Here is a 21379-nt window from a genome sequence, read left to right as displayed (position 1 = left end):
AATTGAACTGTATTTCTGAGTTGAAGCACTTAAAAACATTAAATGGACTGTTATATCTTATTCAATTGTGGACATTTATTCATTCCCACTTATTAGACACTATTTCTGATGGTAAAATGAGCATAAAAGGCAAAATACAGAATTCTGAAATATTAAAACGGAAAAAATGGAATTTGGGAAAAAATAAAATGGAATTTGGAAAATAATAAAACGGATTTCATATGGCATTCATGTGTGCTTGTGTGTGGAGCGATCAGTGTTCAGTGTTCTGATGGCCTGGGGGAAGAAGCTGAGTCTGAGTCTCTGTTCTTGTTGCATGTATGCGGAGGCGCATGCCTGACCGCAGCAGCTTGAACAGGCCATTGTTGGGGTGGTGAGTAGAGTAGAGCCATATGAAATCCGCGTTCACGGAATCGCGGACGGAATCGCGGAATTAACCAATAAAAATGGAATCAACTGCAAAACGTGGAATATTGCAGAATTTGGCCTAATCTGGACTGAAATTTCGTTTTTGGGTGGAACGTTTGGTGCACACGCGACCGGGGAGGCGGGGACTCTACAGCGTGTTACACACAACACAGCCGCGGTGCTCAAGCGTCTGGCTGCTTCAGTGTTAACATCGTCAAGAAGCTAAACAATTCCACAATAAGCCCTCAATTCAGAGCAGAACAGTATCCTAATGACTTTTATGCCTCCGGTGATAAGGTGTTTTGCTAATTCTGTCAACGTTCCGTGGACTGGACCCGCAAAAACACTTGCGACACTATTGTGATTAAATAGCTATAACGTTAGGACGTTTAGCTTCTAGCTAAATCTAGTGCACCCATCCATTTGTTTAATGCAAACGATTGTCATTATACACTGCCCTTTATAAACTAAATACACTTAAATAGCTATGTAACGTTATAGGACTATCTATGGAAATGATAGCTTCTAGAAGTTCTAGCTAAATCTGGTGCACCCATCCATTTGTTTAATGCAAACGATTGTCATTATACACTGCCCTTTATAATCTAAATAAACTTAAATAGCTATGAAACGTTACAGTACATAGGACTATAGATGGACATGATAGCTTCTTGCTAAATCTAGTGCACCCATCCATTTGTTTAATGCAAACGATTGCCATTATACACTGTCCTTTATAAACGAAATAAACTAAACTAAAGGTGCCTAAATTATGCATTACTATATTTCATCACAATATAATAGATATAGCTAGGTTACTGACATTGTCATTGTGATAATGTCAGTAGTAGCTAGCTGTATCTATTGTTTACACTTGAAATATGTATTTTTATTTTGTCACAATATTAATTGAAAAATATTGTGTAAAATTGAACTGTATTTCTGAGTTGCAGCACTTAAAAACATTAAATGGACTGTTATATCTTATTCAATTGTGGACATTTATTCATTCCCACTTATTAGACACTATTTCTGATGGTAAAATGAGCATAAAAGGCAAAATACAGAATTCTGAAATATTAAAACGAAAAAAATGGAATTTGGGAAAAAATTTAATGGAATTTGGAAAATAATAAAACGGATTTCATATGGCTCTAGAGTAGAGCTGCCGCTGATTTTTTCCTTACCGCAATTAATATAAATCTTTAAAATAATTGGTTCCTAAATAAACTTTTCGAATGCATTTATTTCTATAGTAGTCTATTCTTTATAGCCTCTATAGACTTTGCAGCAGGAATATTGGTTGAAAACAGCTGGTTCTTGAAAATGCTGTTCTTGAAACTGGTGGTCATGGTAGCTAACGTTAACCAAACGCTTGGTTCAATATCCAACTAGGAATTAATTGACTGTCCTATCTATCTACATAACAGATCATAACGTCATGGAATCGTTCAACCCGGTGGCCAGCGAATTAACACCAGCTAAAGCTAGTGTTGGATCTGGTTATTACATGGGGCTCACTCAAGAGTTAAACTGCTCAGCCCTATCGTTACATTAGATAGCCAACAGTTTAATCCATAACGTTATGTGTAGCTGCGGCTTTCCTTCAACACGTACCATAACACGGCCCAGGAGTAAATTTGAGCTTATTCTACCAGGTGCCACTTTCTACCAACCTGTTATAGACCCGAGTTTATACCCAGCAAATAGACGGAGCCAACTTGCTAACGTTTAAGCTAACGTTAGCAGAACTTACCTGTCCTCGCTAACCGTGACCACTGTGTTCTTTCGGGATCAAAACGGCAGCATTTACGGCATCCGAATGCCCTTCGATTGGGTTTCGCTACAAGATCCATGTTTTTAGCAGAATTCAAAGCGAAAACTTTCCGTAGCAGCAAAGCACGTTCAGGGCAGGGATGCCCCGATCACGTTTTTTGCCACCGATACCGATCACCGATCGTCGTGAGCCATATCGGCCGATACCGATCGTTTTTGATAATTTTCTTTTTATTATTATTATTATTATTTTTTTTTATAAAATATATATATTATATAATTAGACTTGTACTTGTATTATCTGCGAGACATCGCCACCACGCAACAAGTCAAAATGCTCGCTATCTGCAAACAGCTCCACTGTCTGTGTGTACTCGAGTATCCTCCAGCTACGGCCAGGATTCTCCGGCGCTGCAGCTGGACCCTAGTATTGGTATAAATCACATTCAGCAAGCCCTCAGCTCGAATACGCATCGAATCAATGTTATAAGACATTGATATCAGGAGCTATCTGTAGCTACTGCTAGCCGGCTATATAACGTTAAGACAGCGCCTCAGTGAACTATTTAGTTCAATGGGACATTTCGTTTTGAACAGTGAACTAACGTGTGCTAACGTGAGCTAACAGAGGTATCAACATGCACTACTAGACTTGCTCGAGCATTTGTTGATATCAGGAGCTATCAGTAGCTAGCCGGCTAAATACCGTTAGACAATGCCTACTAAAAGTGAATAGTTGACTGGGTAATTTGGTTTAAACAGTAACGATAGCTAGGTAGCTAACGTTAGCTCATGGTCGAATGCACTATAGACTCGAGCAGAGGAGCCGCCTCTCAGTCCTCTGTGTTTACAAACTTTACACGGGTGCGGGCGGGGCAAGGGAGGAGGAGGAGGAGCGGCAGTTTGCAGGTCCTGTGTGTCTGAGACAGACAGCGAGTGAGATCTCCGCTTGATCGGTTTCCGCGATCTGCGAATATGACTCATTATCGGAATTCACCGATCGCATATTTATACTGATTATCGGCCGATAACGATCGGCGGCCGATCGATCGGGGCATCCCTAGTTCTGGGGTTCGATCAGAATGTTAACCCTTTATTCGCCAATAACGAGTTTCCACGTCATTCTCCGCCATGCGTAATCTGCCAATGACGCCGTAAGTCGTCTTTGAGATCAATATTTAAAAAATCTGTGATGGCAATCACATTTTACCCACGGAGACTTGGGATCTCTTGTTGATCTCCTCTCAACTCTCCAACGGTTCAAGAGCGCCATCTGGTGGCCGATCGGTGGATCGCCCAAACAGGAAGTGACGCGCCGGAAGTGGTGCTCATCCATATTCGGTCCGGGCACTCGCTATCGTTAGCGGGACTCTAGCTCGACACACTGGACAGCGATCAGTTGCCAATAAATCGATAAACAACATGATTTGGACGTATATACTATTATACAACCTGGAAATGGATCGCATATATCAACATCCCATAATCGAGAACTTTCTGATCCACGCTGACCACCCAACGGTCAGAGGAAGATGCGGTAACCCCCCCCCCCTCAGGTCACCAGCAGATGATGAGGCAAGACGTTTAGGACCTTGTACAATTGAAAGTTTTAATATGACGTCAATCGGTATCAAACTACATTTGATGATGTAATATATGTATTTATAGCTATAACTTGCGTTGTGCAGAATGCTGCAGAAAACGATAAAAACATATTTATACTTTAGACCGTATTTTAGTAAGAATATGTGAATGAAAAAGTAGAACGTTGCTACATCCTAAAGATACTTGACGTTGAATGGGCCATAGTAATGTCAATTTAGCAATACAATTTAAAAAGTTATAGCCCTGCAAAGAAGGGGAACATCTCCATAGACTTATAGTGGTGGCAGAGAGGGGATTAAGATCAGAATAATCCCTGGCAGATAAAGGGTTAACTGCGCAACTGCGAGTGGAAACTTTCGAACACATGGCGTGAAGAAAACAGGCTATACACAATTATAATTATAGAAAATAAAATAAAAAAAAAACAGTAGGGCTGTCTTAAATACTTCGAAGCTTCGTACGATGGAACAAGCTTCGAACATTAAAAAAAAATCGAAGTAAATTTTTTTTTTAAATTCAAAAAGAAATTCAAAAAAAGACATTCGAATTTTTTTTAATTCTAATTTTTTGTGTGTGCGCGCGCGCCATTGGGTGGGGCCAGGGGACAAATACACTGGAGGAAAGTAACCCAGCTCAGAACTGCCCAAATTATATCATCACTATTGGCTATTGCCTGTTTGAAGGATATCATCCTCAAAAACATATACACCTACATGCCTTGTAGAATTCCACACATAAGAAAGAAAGATACTGGGATGAATAAACAAAATAGGAAATAAAATGTAGAAATGCATGCAATACATAAATAAATATGAATCTCCATATATGAAATAGAACATTTAGATAAGGTGCTACTGAGATGTTTTGGTGAGTTCTTTGTTTTTTTGTGGAAGTAGCTCTTTTTAAAAATGCATGAACATTCACTGATAATTGGTCTGTAGTGGAGTCTACAAGGTCTACATTGCCGGACCATGTAGAATCCGGACCTTGTAGACTGACATAATTCTGTGCATAGTTTAGTCTACACAGGCCATATTTCAAATAATCAAAATCTTACTTCATTCATCTTGAACATTCTTGATTTGGGGGATTGGTAGTTCCCATGAAATCTGAAGTTGTTCAAACAACAACAGCGATCCACCTTGAATTAAATCACACAGCCGAGTGAAACCTTGTTGGCTGCGTCACAGTCACGAAAGGGGCTACTTAATTCCTTAATCCAATCCACTTTATTTATAGAGCACATTTAAAAACAACAAAGTTTACCAAAGTGCCCACCAAGTCCCACAACATAATTTTTTTTTCTCGAAGCTTCGAATTAAAATCGAAGCTCGGCCCAGAAGCTTCGATTGCCAAAAAAAGCTTCGAAGGTCAGCCCTAAAAAAACATCAGCTTGACTCTGTGGTGGGCGTGACATGATAGCGATACCGCGATATTACGGTAACTGCGGCAGCTCTAGTGTCAAGTCAAGAGTTTTATTTGTCACGGGATACAAGCATACAGTGAAATGCGGGCGGTCATGCCCGCAGCGAAATGTGCAATAATACAAGTAATAAGAATAGGAATGAGAATAAGACATTTGTGCAATAATACAAGTAATAAGAATAAGACAACAGGTATAATGTACATAAAGTTTACAAAAAGTATGGTAAGACATGTAGGGCTGACCTTCGATTATTCTTTTTGGAATTCGAAGCTTCGGGGTCGAGATTCGATTTTAATAAAAAAAATTTAGTATTTAATTTTTTTACTGTTGTGGGACTTGTACAGCACTTTGTTCAACTTTGTCAGTGCTGTAAAGTTTAAACCTTTTTAAATCTTAGACAAACTAATAGGGCTGTCTTAAATACTTCGAAGCTTCGACGCTTCGTTCGATGGCACAAGCTTCGAACATAAAAAAAGGAAATCGAAGTAAAAAATTTAATAAAATAAAATAAAAGATGAAAAAAACAAAAAAAAAATGCCTCAAATCTTGCGCCTCCATTCCAATGAAACGAAAGTAAGCGGCGCCTCGACTCCACCTCTCTACAACAAGCATGTGGAGATGATCTGTGTTGAAAACAACAAGGACATGTGCAGCAGACATGTCGACGAAGAAGTCATCAGACGTGTGGTTACACTTTAAAATATGCAAATACAATGCCCAAAAAGCCGAGTGCCAGATATGCCAGAAGAAAATGGCATATCACAACTCTACAACAACTTTGTCAAATCACCTAAAAAACATAAAAAGTATCGTTGTACACGACTGCGACGCCACACAAAACATTAATAAGGCTATGCCTATGCTGCTATGACTAATGTGTTACCAAGTTGGCTAATTTAATTGTAATCATCTGCTTTTGTAGGTGCATTGTCTGATATAATTATAAATTATAAATTAAATATAATATAATTGTTTGCTTGATAGACGAAGGTTGCAACATAATTATGTAATGTCATGTCGTTGGCTGCGAGAGCAGCCCCACTGCACCCAGGCAGCGCAGCCGAGTGAAACCTTGTTGGCTGCGTCAGTCACGAAAGGGGCTACTTAATTAATTAATCCAATCCACTTTATTTATAGAGCACATTTAAAAACAACAACGTTTACCAAAGTGCTGTACAAGTCCCACAACATAAGATAAAAAAATATATAAAAAAAAAAATTATTATAATTTATATATATTTTTTCCTCCAAGCTTCGAATTAAAATCGAAGCTCGCCCCCGAAGCTTCGATTGCCAAAAAAAGCTTCGAAGGTCAGCCCTACAAACTAAACACTTTGCTTTCATGAAATATTGTAAGCCGTTTGAGGCTTTGTAAAAGCAGCACAATGAACACAAATCTGTCAGTGCCGAGTCCGACCTCATCTTAAATAACAAACAGCATTGCTTGTTGTAATTAACAAAGAGAGGCAGAGTTGTTTTTGCAAAAAAAATATTTTTTTTTTTTTTTTTTTAGTAATCGAATTTTATTTTCATATTCGAATCCCATGCCCATCGAACGAAGCTTCGAAGTATTTAAGACAGCCCTAAAGACATGCTAAGGTCCTGCGATAGTGCAATACAATGTTCGCTACGGATGAGGCACTGGGTCTTATGTACACTACTACTATACAATGCTATACTATACAATCTACATTTATACTATGTGTCCTTATGCTAACTTGCTATATCCATCTATTTGCTATACAAGAAACACTCCCGTTCTCTTATTTTAATTTAAATTTTTAAAGTGACCTTTTCATTGTGTAAAGTGACCGTTGAGTGTGAGCGTGTGCAGCATGTGTGTGTGTGTGTTTATGCTAAAGTAACTGTTAGTGTGTGAGCGTATACAGTGTGTGTGTTATATGTGTGCTCATGTGTGCTTGTGTGTGGAGAGTTCAGTGTTCAAGACTCTGATGGCCTGGGGGAAGAAGCTGAGCCGGAGTCTCTCTGTCCTAGTTGCTGGTGTTCGCAGGCGTTTGCCTAACCGCAGCAGCTTGTTGTTTCATTATTCTGCAGGCTCTGGATTTGCACCTCTTGTTATATAAGACCTGCAGGGGTGGTAGTGCAATACTCGTAGTACGCTCAGCTGAGCGCACCACTCTCTGTAGGGCCTTCTTGTCCTGTGCCTTGCTGTTTCCATACCAGGCAGTGATGTTTCCAGTCAAGATGCTCTCTACAGCTCTGGAGTAGAAGGACTGGAGTATCTTCCCCGATACTCTGAACTTCCTTAACTGTCTCAGGTGGTAGAGGCGCTGCTTCGCCTTCTTTACGACTGAGTCTATGTGTGTTGTCCATGTCAGGTCCTCTGTGATGTGGACCCCCAGGTACTTGAAGCTGCTCACCCTGTCCATGGTAGCCCCGTTTATCCTCAGTGTGTGTCCCCTGCTGTGTTCTCCTAAAATCCACGATCAGCTCCTTGGTTTTACCAATGTTCAGGAGCAGGCTGTTGTCCTGGCACCAGCGTTCCAGTACCTCAACCTCCTCCCGGTAGGCCTTCTCGTCGTTCTCAGAGATCAGCCCCACCACCACCGTGTCGTCCGCAAACTTCACTATGGAGTTGGAGCTGAACTTGGCCACACAATCATGTGTGTATAGTGAATACAGCAGGGGGCTCAGAACATAGCCCTGGGGGGACCCGATACTCAGGGTGATGGTGTTGGAGGTCTGACCCCCCACCCTGACCGCCTGGGGCCTTTCACTTAGAAAGTCCAGTATCCAGGCGCTCAGAGCGGAGCTCAGACCCAGCTCAATCAGCTTGTCCACCATTCTGGTGGGGACTATGGTGTTGAACGTTGAGCTGTAGTCAATGAACAACAGTCTCACATAGCCCCCCTTCTGGCAGTCTAGGTGAGAGAGGGTGCTGTGCAGTACTTGAGAGACCGCATCGTCAGTGGACCTGTTTGGCCTGTATGCAAATTGAAAGGGTCCATATCACTGGGGAGGGAGGCACAAATGTAATCCTTAACCAGCCTCTGAATGACCACAGAGTGTGTGAGGGTCCTTCATTATTCTGCAGGCTCTGGATTTGCACCTCCTGTTGTATAAGTCCTGCAGGGGTGGTAGTGCAATATCCATAGTATGCTCTGCTGAGCGCACCACTCTCTGTAGAGCCTTCCTGTCCTGGGCAGTGCAGTTGCCAAACCAGGCAGTGATATTCCCAGAACAATGAATGGAAGCGGACAGTGCCGGTTAGCCTTCGAGAGAGTTGTTAGTTGGACAATGCCTACGCTAACCGGCACTGTCCGCTTCCATTCAACGATTATTAGAATCTAACATTAACTCTGTCTGTCCAGTGTCCAACAAATGGATACTCATTGATTTCAATGAATTAAAAACAGATGTAGACAGACAGACACAGTGGATCAATGTAGCCGCATAACGTCAACGATCAAAGTAAGCGCTCTATTGATATCAGATATTGAGCATAATTTTGTAAAATGTTGGTAATACTGGTGTTGTCTTAAGTGTATTAATCATGGGAAATTTCACATCACACACACACACACACGTGCACACACACACACACACACACATTCCTGCTTGCCACTCCTCTAAGGGAAAACACTGACGAGACAATAAAAACAACTAACAGTTCCCGTCATACTTTGTGATAATGATATGGCCAAAATGCATTAGAGTTGTTAAAGTGTATCTATATCCCTTTCACAGAACAAGCCAATCGGTTAATGGCTTTTTAAAATCTTTATTCATGAAGAGTCCTTTGGAAATGCAGCCCTCTCTAACCATGACTTCCTACACTAAATGCCTGCTTCCTTTCTTCCTCTTGCTATTGACACAGATATCCAGGAATTTTACGAAGTGACCTTATTGGACAGTCAGAAATGCGTGGAGTCTTCCAAGGTGGCGGATCCCCTGCCGCCAGTAAACCTGTGGGACTTCTCCAGTCTCCAATGCACAACGGTGACCTCCGACACCCTGCCTAGCCTTAGCACCAGTATAGAGGTAAGGCACCGCCCAGACTACAAGCAGCTGTTTCTGACCCGGTGTGGTTAAGACGTGGTTCTGATGGTGTAAAGCTTTGTCTTGGTTATGTGTCTTAAGACTATTTCCTTTTTTATTTACAGGAAATGTGTTAATGAGCTAATTGACTTATTGCACTCTTGAGACTTATCTAAACTCAAGTGAAGTATTATTAATATTATATATCTTTTTTTATGTGTGTCAGTCTTGAAAATGCTACATGGTGCTCACAATGTTTTACAAACCTTGTAAAAACATGTATGTAACCTCTAACCCCGATTTTACGTTTGTTTTGAGTAAAGTCTCCATTCATATTCAGTAACACAGCCATTGAATACACATTATGTTTTCTTGTGAACATTCTGAGAGTAATTGGCTCACTGGCTCTCTCTGTGTCCACTAAGAGGCTGTTCAAAGTAACATTTGTACAAATGGTCAATTCTAACTTGAGTGATCTACCTCGTATAAGCACAAGTACTAGTCTGTCTAAAAATACGTTAAGTGATATTCATATTTACTACATTCCAGGGTTCGAAATTAACGGGGGCTTGGGGCATAATGCCCTTGAAAATGGACAAAATGCCCTCGAAAATCAGTTAAGGGGGGCACAAAATGCCCCCGACAGTTTACTAATTATATATATATATTTATCCGGTAATGGCGCGTCTGTGTATCGTACGGTTCAGATGACGCGCAAATAAAAAAAAATTCATTTGCCGGAGGTGAGCACTGGCTGCTGCAGCAGCACTGCAGCTGAGCCAGGTGCTAGTCAGTTTGTGTACAAATGGCACGCACAATATAAATCAATCTTCATTACGACTTTAAAAACATAGCCATTAACATTACATAGGCCTACACACATCTTGCCATAGCGTTAGGAGTTTGTACAACACAACGCACGTTTTAACTATAGAATCAGCCTGCGAGGTAATACAGTCAACGAAATGTTACCGTAGCTACTAGCTAGCAGAGGAGGAAATGGGAGTCTGAGAGGCGGGGTGTTTAAAGACAATGATAGGCGTTTATTCAACATCCAAGAAGGCTAACATACAACTGTGTTTTACTAACTCCAACCGGGACCATTGCCGCTTTCCCACTGCATGCCATCACCTCCTAACGTTACCGGAGCTACCGGAGCTGATAATAACATTGCCTGAGCTGAAGGTGCGTGACACTAAAATGTCCGTGGGGACCCGGCGCCAACCCATAGATAGTTCCAACTCACCGAATTACGTAATCCACCACAGTTGCACTCAATATTTAAATAATGTTAGTCTAAATAAATGTAGACAGATACATAATAATTTCAAGCAGAACACTAATCTTTCCATTAAGAACTGACAATCAGGGAATTTAAACATGGTTGACATTGTTTTTTTGTGTTTATATTAAAGAAAGGAAAGTCTAGTGCTGGCTGAGCATATTGTTTGTTTGCACTAAGTTAATACTACAAATGTAGCCTATATTTTTCAGTCAGTTCGGTCTTTGTGTGCCAAACATTATTTAAGGCTGTTTTATTTATTTTTTAATAAATGAGAAGCATGTTTAGTTTTGAGTGTTACATTTTTTTTTATAAAAATTTACGTATATCGAACCGAACTGAAAACCGTGACCCCAAAACCGTGATACGAACCGAACCGTCTATTTTGTGAACCGTCCCACCCCTACCGTTTATCATAAAAATTCAGTGCCCCCGAAATACAAAAAAAGCCCCCGAAAATCAATTAAGGGGGGCAAAAAAAGCCCTTGAATTTTTTTTTAAATTTCTAACCCTGCTACATTCTGTTCTGCCAATGGGAGCCCAACCAAACCACATGCCATCCTCTCTATCAAGCTATTAGGGGTGTAACGGTACACGTATCCGTACCGAACCGTTTCAGTACGGGACCTTTGGTTCAGTATGCGCTGTGTACCAATCGAATGCAACGTTACTTTAACCACTAACAGAACGCACATGCAGAACCTTTTATTGTGTGCGCGCGGGCCGGATGCTGTTCGTCCAGCCCACGCACGGCACTGAGAGATTACCTGTTATTTAGCATAGCCTCATAGTATGGAAAACGACAAGCCAGAGCTAGAAGACCTACCTACCCCCCCCCCCACACACACACACCCTCTCTCGCTCTCGTGCCTGAGGAGGAATTGGTGCTAGATTGAAAAGGAGCTGTCTCTCGGAGATCAAATGAATGAAAGATTACGGCATATAGAACGAACATTCATACACGGCAACGTGCCTCCAAACAAGGTGTATAATTATCGGGCCGATAATTATCGGGCCGATATCAGCAATTATGACGTCATCCCGATAAACTCGATAACGTTATTAATAGCTCCGATAATATAATATTTTTTTTTGTAAAAAAAAAATGCGGTGTGGGTGAATTGGAATGCAGTGCGTTTGTTTTGACTGTAGGCTCCTCCCGTTTTGTCAGTACTGTGCTACGACTGACAGCGTGTGGTTTAGGAACAGGGCGTTTTACACAAATCCAGCGCTCCCTTTCTTGGCTGTGACGTAGCCACGCAAGTTAACGTTAACAACAAAGATGGCCGCGTCGGTACTCGGAGTTTCAGAGAAAAAAGATTGCTTGCTATTTGTAATAAATGCAATGCAGACGTTCCACAAGGAGGGAAAATGGCAACAACTTGCAATACATCCAGCCCGACGGGTCATCTGCGGCATCACCACCGCCACAACGGTGTGTTATTGTGTTAACTTAGAAGCCCACGACGACGCGAGGAGCTAAGCAAAGCTAGCCCCTTTCGTGGCTGTGATGCAACCCTTGGTTGAATACGCAGTCACTTATTTCTCCGTAGTAGCCAGGTTAATTTGCACCACCAAGGACTGCTTAAAAGCTAGCGGCTTGAGCCCTTCTGCGGTTCCCTCGGTCTTCGACAGACAGACCGGCGCATGCAGTTCAGCGTCGCGGAGCATTTAGCCTGCTGGCTACCTAGCTCCACTTCAACCAGCATCGGGAGCTCCAGCAGCTTGTCGATGTGCTAATAGCCTCAGCAAGCTAACGTTAGCTGGCTCCAGCAGCTTGACAGCCAGCTAACGTTAGGTTGCTGAGGCTATTAGCACATCGACAAGCTGCTGGATCTCCCGATGCTGGTTGAAGTGGAGCTAGGTAGCCAGCAGGCTAAATGCTCCCGACGACATCAACAAGCTGCTGGAGCCAGCTAACGTTAGCTTGACTGGTTGCTGGCTAAATAATGAAGATACTCGTCCCGGGAGATAACGGCGCTGGTTGTTTGCTAACTAATGTAGCTACTCGTCCCATGAGATAACGGCGCTGCCTGGCTGGTTGTTGGCTAACTAATGTAGCTACTCGTCCCGTGAGATAACTGCGCTGCCTGGCTGGTTGTTGGCTAACTAATGTAGCTACTCGTCCCATGAGATAACGGCGCTGCCTGGCTGGTTGTTGGCTAACTAATGTAGCTACTCGTCCCATGAGATAATGGCGCTGCCTGGCTGGTTGCCCTTCTGTCAAACTTCTTTAATTTAGCAAACGACTCGTCAATAGGTACAACACCGTGGCGGTGGTGATGCCGCAGGTGACCCGTTGTTGTGGTGGTGATGTGAGGTGGTGATGTGTCCACTCAAAGCCTCTTTTTTAAGGCTCCGCTTTGAAAAAAGAAGAACAAAAAGCTTCGAGCGTCTTAGGTTGGATGCACCACAAGCTGTTGACGGATTGTGAATTTTCATTTGGAAAAATAAATATGGTCACTTTATCAGTCAAAACTGTTGTCTTGGCTTTTGTTTCTGTTGTCTGGTTAGTAGGGATGCCCCGATCGATCGGCCACCGATCGTTATCGGCCGATAATCAGTATAAATATGCGATCGGGGAATTCCGATAATTAGTCATATTCGCCGATCGCGGAAACTGATCAAGTGGATATCTCACTCGCTTGTCTCAGACGCACAGGACCTGCAAACTGCTCCTCCTCCCTAGCCCCGCCCGTACCCGTGTAGAGTTTGTAAACACAGAGGAGGCGGACCTCCTCTGCTGAGTCTAGATAGTGCATTCGACCTGAGCTAACGTTAGCTACCTAGCTATCGTTACTGTTTAAACAAAATTACCCAGTCAACTATTCACTTTTAGTAGGCATTGTCTAACGGTATTTAGCCGGCTAGCTACCGATAGCTCCTGATATCAACAAATGCTCCAGCAAGTCTTGTAGTGCATGTTGATACCTCCGTTAGCTCGCGTTAGCTGACGTTAATTCACTGTTCAAAACGAAATGTCCGATTGAACTAAATAGTTGTCTTAACGTCATCTAGCCGGCTAGCAGTAGCTACAGATAGCTCCTGATATCAATGTCTTATAACATTGATTGAATGCGTATTCGAGCTGAGGGCTTGCTGAATGTGAAATGACCAAAGCACTTAACGTTACCAATGGGGTCCCGCTGCAGCGCCGGAGAATCCTTTTGCTCGCTATCTGCAAACAGCTCCACTGTCTGTGTGTACAGTGGAGCTGTTTGCAGATAGCGAGCAAAAGGTGCTTTGAAGACTTTCAGCTTTAATTTAAGGGTATTTATATCCAAATCAGGTGAACAGAGTAGGAATGACAACAACTTCTATATATAAGTAATTGGACATTTCAAGTGTTGTATTTGTAACTCTCAATATGAGGTACAAAGAGCTGTCACTATCAGTGAAGCAAAACAGGAAGACCAACTTTGAGTTTGCCAAAAAACATCTAAAAAAGTGTACAGTTCTGGAACAATAATAATAATAATAATAATAATAATAATAATAATAATAATAATAATAATAATAATAATAATAGATTAAATTTGTACCGCACTTTATATTCGCGAGAATCTCAGAGTGCTACAGGAGATAAAGACAAAAAGTTAAATGAATAAAACAATTAAAATGAATAAAACAATTAAAATGAATAAAACAACCAATGAAATGGAAGAACATAAAAGTAAAATAAAATAATAATAAAATGAATAGAATTAAAAAATAAAAGTAAAAGAAAAATTCAGGCAAAAGCCTTGTTAAAAAGAAATGTTTTTAGGCCCCTTTTAAAAGCCTCAACGGATTGTGGTGCTCTCAGGTGGATGGGGAGAGCATTCCATAGTCTGGGTGCGGCAGAGCAGAAGGCTCGATCGCCCATGGTGTGCAGCTTAGTCCTGGGGGCTTTGAGGAGGTAGGCTGTGCCGGAGCGGAGGGAGCGTGAGGAGGACTGGGGGGGTGAGGAGTTCCTTGAGATAGGCAGGGGCACCACCGTGTACGCACTGGTGAGTGAGGAGGGAGACCTTGTACTCGATCCTGTGTTCCACGGGGAGCCAGTGAAGTGATCTGAGGGTGGGGGTGATGTGATCATATTTGCGCACCCTCATCAGGATCCTAGCAGCGACATTCTGGATGGTTTGCAGTTTTTTAATGCTTTTGCTAGGGATCCCGATGAGGAGTGCATTGCAATAGGCCAGGGTGAGTGAGGAACGTTTAGTGTTGTTTCTGAGGTGAAAGAAAGAGGTCTTGCAGAGGTGTTTTATGTGAGGTGGGGGTCCATTTTCACGCTCCCAAGTTGGTGACAAGGGTGGAGAGGGGAATGTCCTGACCGGAGAAGGTGGTTGACCGGACCTGGTGTGGGGTACCGATCAGCATGGCTTGTGTTTTGGAACTGTTGACCTGGAGAAACCTGTGGTTCATCCACGCCTTAGTCTCCTCCAGGCAAGCGGTCAGTGTGGGGGGTGATGAAGGTGATGATGGTGTGATCCGGATATACAGCTGGGTGTCGTCAGCGTAACAATGGAACGACACACCGTGCCGGCTGATGATGCGGCCGAGGGGGAGCATGTATAGGGTGAACAGCAGGGGGCCGAGGACGGATCCCTGGTGGACATCGCAGGTGTGGTTGGAGGATGTTGCGCCTCCAAGGGAGACACACTCAGTCCGACCAGCCAAGAGGGACTGGAACAAGCCGAGGGCTAGGTCGCGGAGTCCGACATTGGAATGGAGACAGTCCAGTAGGATGGAAAGATCCACCGTGTCGAAGGCTGCCGATAGGTCGAGAAGGACCAGAATGGATGGGGTTCCAGCATCCGCCGCCATCAGAAGGTCGTTGGTTACCCTGACCAGGGCTGTCTCTGTGCTGTGCGCAGAGCGGAACCCAGACTGGAACTTCTCGAAGATGTTGTTGTCGCTGAGGTGTGCTTGGAGCTGCTCCACAACTACCTTCTCCAGCTTACAACAGCTTATGGACAGATGAGACAAAGATCAACTTGTACCAGAATAATGCAAAGAGTATGGACAAGGAAAGCAACTGCTCATGATCCAAAGAATACCACCTCATCAGTGAAGCAGGGTGGTGTTATGGCGTGGGCTGGGCATGTATGGCTGCCAATGGAACTGATTCCCTTTGTTGATGAATCTTGCTGACAAAAGCAGCAGGATGAATTCTGAAGTGTTTCGGGCAATATTATCTGCTCGTATTCAGCCAAATTCTTCAGAACTCATTGGACGACAGTGCAGATGGGGAATGGCCCAAAGCATACTGTGAAAACAACCAAATACTTTTTTAAGGCAAATAAGTGGAATGTTATGCAATGAATGTTATGCATTCACCTGACCTGAATCATCCAATTGACCATGCATTTCACTTGCTGAAGACAAAGCTGAAGGGAAAATGCCCCAAGAACAAGCAGGAACTGAAGGCAGTTGCAGTAGAGGCCTGGCAGAGCATCATCAGGAATGAAACCCAGTGTCTGGTGATGTCTATGGGTTTCAGACTTGAGGCTGTCATCGATTGCAAAGGATTTGCAACAAATTATCAAAAGTGACCATTTTATTCATGGATTATTAGTTTGTCCAATACCTTTGGTCCCTTAAAACAGTTTTAATGCCTACACTGTTGTGGTGTCTCCATTAGGCCTGTAGGCGGAGCTCTAACCTAGAGCATGGGTTACACCGGGGTGATGTGCCCCGGCGTGACACACCAGTTGGAGTGAAGGACTGAGCAAGTTAGCTCTAGGCATGAACGTGAATAAAGACAGACGCTGGTACTAAAGTGTCCATTACTTCTTCTTACTACGACATAACAACTGTTCACCTGATTTGGATGTAAATATCCTCAAATTAAAGATGAAAGTCTGCACTTAAAGCACATCTTGATTGTTTCATTTCAAGTCCATTGTGGTGGAGACGAGATTGTGTCAATGTCCAAATATTTATGGACCTGACTAAGTTTGTTTTTAGGTTTTCAGACTAACTATGTTTTCTAGGGCTGACCTTTGATTTTTTTGGAATTCGAAGCTTTGGTGCCAAGATTAAATTTTAATTCGAAGCTTCGAAATAAAAAAAAATAAAAGAAAATATTTAAATTCTTTTTACAATTTTTTGTTCCAACTTTGTCAGTGCTGTAAAGTTTAAACCTTTTTAAATCTTAGAACTTTGCTTTCATGAAATATTGTAAGCCGTCATTTGAGGCTTTATAAAAGCAGCACAATGAACACATCTGTCAGTGCCGAGTCCGATCTCATCTTAAATAACAAACAGCATTGCTTGTTGTAATTAACAAAGAGAGGCAGAGTTGATCTTCCAAAATTAAAAAAAATAAAACCTATTTTTTTTCTTTTTAATAATCGAATTTTATTTTCATATTCGAATCCCATGCCCATCGAACGAAGCTTCGAAGTATTTAAGACAGCCCTAATGTTTTCATACTTTATTATCTAAATATGGTAAATTAGTGTTGTGTTAATTCATAGTTAAAGACAGTAGAGGTTGAGTAGTTTATAACATTCACACCAAGTTTAGATTAACTTCACAACTGCAAATACATGGCATGGGCTGTCTAAAAAGTTTCAAACCGACTTATATGGTTCTTCAGTGCAATGGTTCAATTGTATTATAATACATACAAATTTATATCATATAATGTTGTCATATCACATTGTAATTTATACTGGAAAACTAAATTCTGTGAAATATTGTTATAGCGTCGAAACTTCATCATCAACGTCATTGCATTGCTAAGCATGCTTCCAAGTGGCAGTGAAATGTGGTCCGTAGAGGTAGGGCTGGGCGATTAATCGATTTGATCGATTAATTCGAATTCGTGATTTAGGCAAAAAAACTAAAAGAAAATCACCTTTTTATTTTACAATAAGTGATGTTTGGTGAAAGTTAGATTTGCACTTTATTAATCCCAATAGGGAAATTCATTCTTGTTTGATGATCAAGAGGCACCTTTTATTTGTTTTAAGTGAAGTTTGGTGAAAAAGCAAGTCATTGCACTATTAATCCCAACATTCATCTTTGTTTGATCAAGAGTAACCAGCTTTTATATATTATTATACTTTTTTTTTTAAGTGAAAATTGGTAAAAGTTAGGTTTGCACTTCAATCCCAATAGGGAAATTCATCTTGGTTTGATACTTTTTTTGTGTCAAATAAAAACAAAGCTTATTTGAATGATTTCCTTGTCGTTTCTAGTTTTTAAGAGAAAACAATCGATTCAAATCTTAAATCGGATGTGTTGTGAAAAAAATCGGAGATTTTATTTTTAGGCCATATCGCCCAGCCCTATAGATTAAAGACAGTTATACTGTTCTCGGCTTCAAGTCATGACTTCCAGGTTGTTTGCTGTCAACATACTGGATCAGGGCAACCAGTGTTTAATGTGTTTATTTGTTGCCGTCTTTGGGTTTAGTGGGAACAGTGACACTGTTTTGATTTGCATCATAAAGAGTGCGGGAAAATATGCTGCATTGCGTTTTGCCCAAGTAGGTGATTTGTGTGTGTGTTGTGTATATTTGTGGGATGTGGCGGAATGTGAGAATTGCTGCTGTCAAATATGATAAAAGCAGATTTATGTAATATAAGCTTTGTCATTAGATCATCAAACCATTTAATCTTCAGCGTGCCGTTCAGCCATAACCTTTTTTAAATCAGTTCATCTTCAGTGTTCAGCCATAACCTTTTTAAACCATTTAATCTTCAGTGTTCAGCCATAACCTTTTTTAAATCAGTTCATCTTCAGTGTTCAGCGATAACCTTTTTTAAACCATTTCATCTTCAGTGTTCAGCCATAACCTTTTTAACACTTTGACTGCCATGAAACGTCTTTTCACGTCATTGCTGGCCATGCTCAAGTTGCCGGGGGACGCTGTACAGCGTCCTTATATCAATATTTCAAAAATCTGCGATCGGATTCATATGTCCCCTCCGCTGGCCTGAGATCCACCAGCAGGACCCACTGAGCTCTCTGGCGGTTCAGGAGCGCCATCTGGTGGCCGATCGGCGCAATCGCCAAACAGGATGTTGAATAGAGGTTGTCCTAGACGACCGTAGTACTTCCGGCGCTCGCTATAGGTCCCGCGACTCTGGCTCGTCACACTACACAGTGATCGATTGCCAATAACTCGATAAACAATATGATTTGGACGTATATACCATTATACAAGCTGGAGATGGACCGGGTAAATTTACATCCCATAATGATAAGATTTCAACTCGACGATGATCGCCCAACGGCGCGCGGAGACTGGGGTGAGTTTCAGCGTGTAACGTTACCGTCTTCGATACTAACTGCTATTATCAACATTTGACCCACATTAGATGATTGGTATAACGCTGCCCACGGAATTATAAACGCCCCCTAGCCCATCCGGTCAACATCAGATGACGTGTAGTAACTTCTAGAAGTACGTCTAGTTGGAATTTTTTATATCGCGCTGATTGCCATAAAACTGTATTGCATCATCAATATAATGCATTTGGGGCTATAGATCACGTTCTGGAGAAAGCTGCAGAAAGAGATGAAAACATACTTATACATTAGACCATACTTTACTATGAATATGTGAATGAAAAAGTTTAACGTTGCTACACAATGAACAATACATATAGGACTTTGAATGGGCCCTAATAATGGCAATGTAGCAATAGAATTTAAAAAGTTATAGCCATGCAAAGAAGGGGTACTTCTCCATAGACAAATAGAGCTGGCAACCTATGGTATATCATTAATTTAACCCAAGGCAACCAAAGTGTTAAACCAGTTCATCTTCAGCGTTCAGCCATAACCTTTTTTAAACCATTTCATCTTCAGTGTTCCGCCATAACCTTTTTTAAACCATTTCATCTTCAGTGTTAAGCCGGGCAAGAGCGTTGATTGGGTAAGAGCGTTGTTATTTCCAGATCGGGGTCTTCACTTCCTGTTGTGTTCATCTGATTTCCATAACACGACACACAAGAGTCGGCTGTATTTTTGTAACATCGCACTCCTTTTTTTCTCTCACCTTACGAGTTCTCGTAGCTAATGTTTTTACATTAGAGTTGAGTAAAATATCTGCATTGAATGCCTTCTCTTTCTCCCTCCCTTCCTTTTCCTCCATTTTTGTCTGGTAAACACACATGATCACTTGTAGGACTGCCCCCTTCTAAGTGAAATACTGCAAGTGCTGGCACAGGCCACGCCCTGCGATGCCAGACAAGTAAGTACTTGACGTCTGTTACTGGTGGGGTGGGGATACGGTACCTTCCACCTTCCGCCGCATGTCCCATCCTGCTCTCGTGTGCCTCTGACTATATGGAGGCGGGTGTTGTTGTGTGGTTCGTTAAGTCAGGGCTCATGGCTAGTTGTGCTTCATTCATTTTGATTCCTCTTTTTTTTGGGACCGCTCAGTACATCTTCTGTCTTAAAAGTCATGGCTGGGTCCTGTGGTATTTTGGATACGAGATCAAATCAAATCAAATGTTTTTGTAAAGCCCTCAATCACACGTTAATGTCCCCATGGGCTGGACAAGTCTTCTTTAAACAGGTGAAGAAGAAACATCACAATAAATCAAGAACAAAAAACCCATCATGATCCAAAACAACACTCCCAGACATACGGTAAGGAAAAACTCACAAAAAAAACCTAGCAATAGGAAAAAAGCACCACAGGCAGTGTGGAGGAGAGAGACCTTAGAAGGGCCATTCAAGGGGGGAGGCAGCGGCACTACTGATCGAGCCAAATCCACAGCGCTCTCTTGATTTGGTCAAAGGGCTGTATTTCTACCAGTGGTTGAGTTTAACTCGTAGAGGCCCACCAAAAATCTACAGCAGTTGCCACATAGTCAGTTAAATGACCAAATGTAAATGCTGATTCATTTGAGATGCAGCTCACTACTGTGTCAAGTTTTTCTAGTCATAAATCTGTAATAAATATTGTGTTTTGGTTAAACATATAAGAAGTATCATGATGGAAGTATACGATGGCCATTCCCATGTTCAAATATGTCAAATGTAAAACATTTTTACCACTTAAAAATGTATAAACATGGTCATACAATCCTCAAATACCACAAGACACTAAGACCTTGAGGAACACCATAGAAACAAGCATGCCGTTATTATATTTTTTTTTTTGCATTTTTCAGCGATTGGATGGCGAGCACTTCTGTTCTGGAGTTGCCCAGAAACCTCCTTATGGTCAACAAACCACTTCTTTTCTGGAGAAACCTCCTTATTGTTAATAAACCTAGGAAGCCATACATCCTATGAATGCCCTGCGTACAAGTTTATGGTTGTAAATTTCACGAGGCTGTGATTATAGCCAGGTAATAGGTACTGTAGGTATACAGTGAGGTAAAATTTCAAAAAAAATATTAACAAGTACTACAATGAAATGGCTATTATGGGGACCACCATCACACATTGGGTTCATTGTACCCATAAGACTCGGCTTTTTATGGAATTCCAAAATCGTTTAGGGACCTCAGTATGCAGACAGTCAAATACACAATTAGAATAGGCAAAAATAACAAACAAAAACGGCATACTTTTTGTCCCAAACTGGGATTCCTGTCTATAAAGGGGAGACCTGTGGATACAGGTCAACATCCATTATGAATAGGCTTCTTGGATGAGCTGATGAAGACGGGAGTTGTACTGTACGTCCTGGACGGTGGTGGTTGATGTTGGTTTCAGTTGTTGAGAGTCCAGTCGGCCGCTATAGGGCTCTTCTGTGTTTTTGGGTTGTTTTTAAAACCGAAACCATCACATTCTTGTGTCGGACCAGTATTTCTTTAATCATGGGTTGGTATCTAAACTGGGCCATGAGCCTGTTTCTTTAAGGCCTCCAAATCATGGGATTATGTATTTAGCATTTGTATATTTCTTATTACGTGCCATGGTCTTGTGAG

The 21379-nt window shown here is 41.7% G+C and overlaps 1 protein-coding gene across 9 annotated transcripts in view; it reads left to right on the top strand.

Moving 5' to 3' along the window:
- dlg1b (discs large MAGUK scaffold protein 1b) overlaps positions 1–21379 on the top strand; it is a 408802-nt gene that overhangs the window by 80575 nt on the left and 306848 nt on the right. For all 9 annotated transcript variants that reach the window (XM_084328063.1, XM_084328064.1, XM_084328060.1 and 6 more), the window contains exon 3: positions 9054–9217. In XM_084328063.1, coding sequence (XP_084184189.1) covers positions 9054–9217 — 164 coding nt within the window. The remainder of the gene's footprint in view (positions 1–9053; positions 9218–21379) is intronic.

This window comes from Notolepis coatsorum, assembly GCF_963971535.1.
Source record: "Notolepis coatsorum genome assembly, chromosome: 13".
NCBI lineage: Eukaryota > Metazoa > Chordata > Actinopteri > Aulopiformes > Paralepididae > Notolepis > Notolepis coatsorum.
This window is presented reverse-complemented; position numbering and strand designations above follow the sequence as displayed.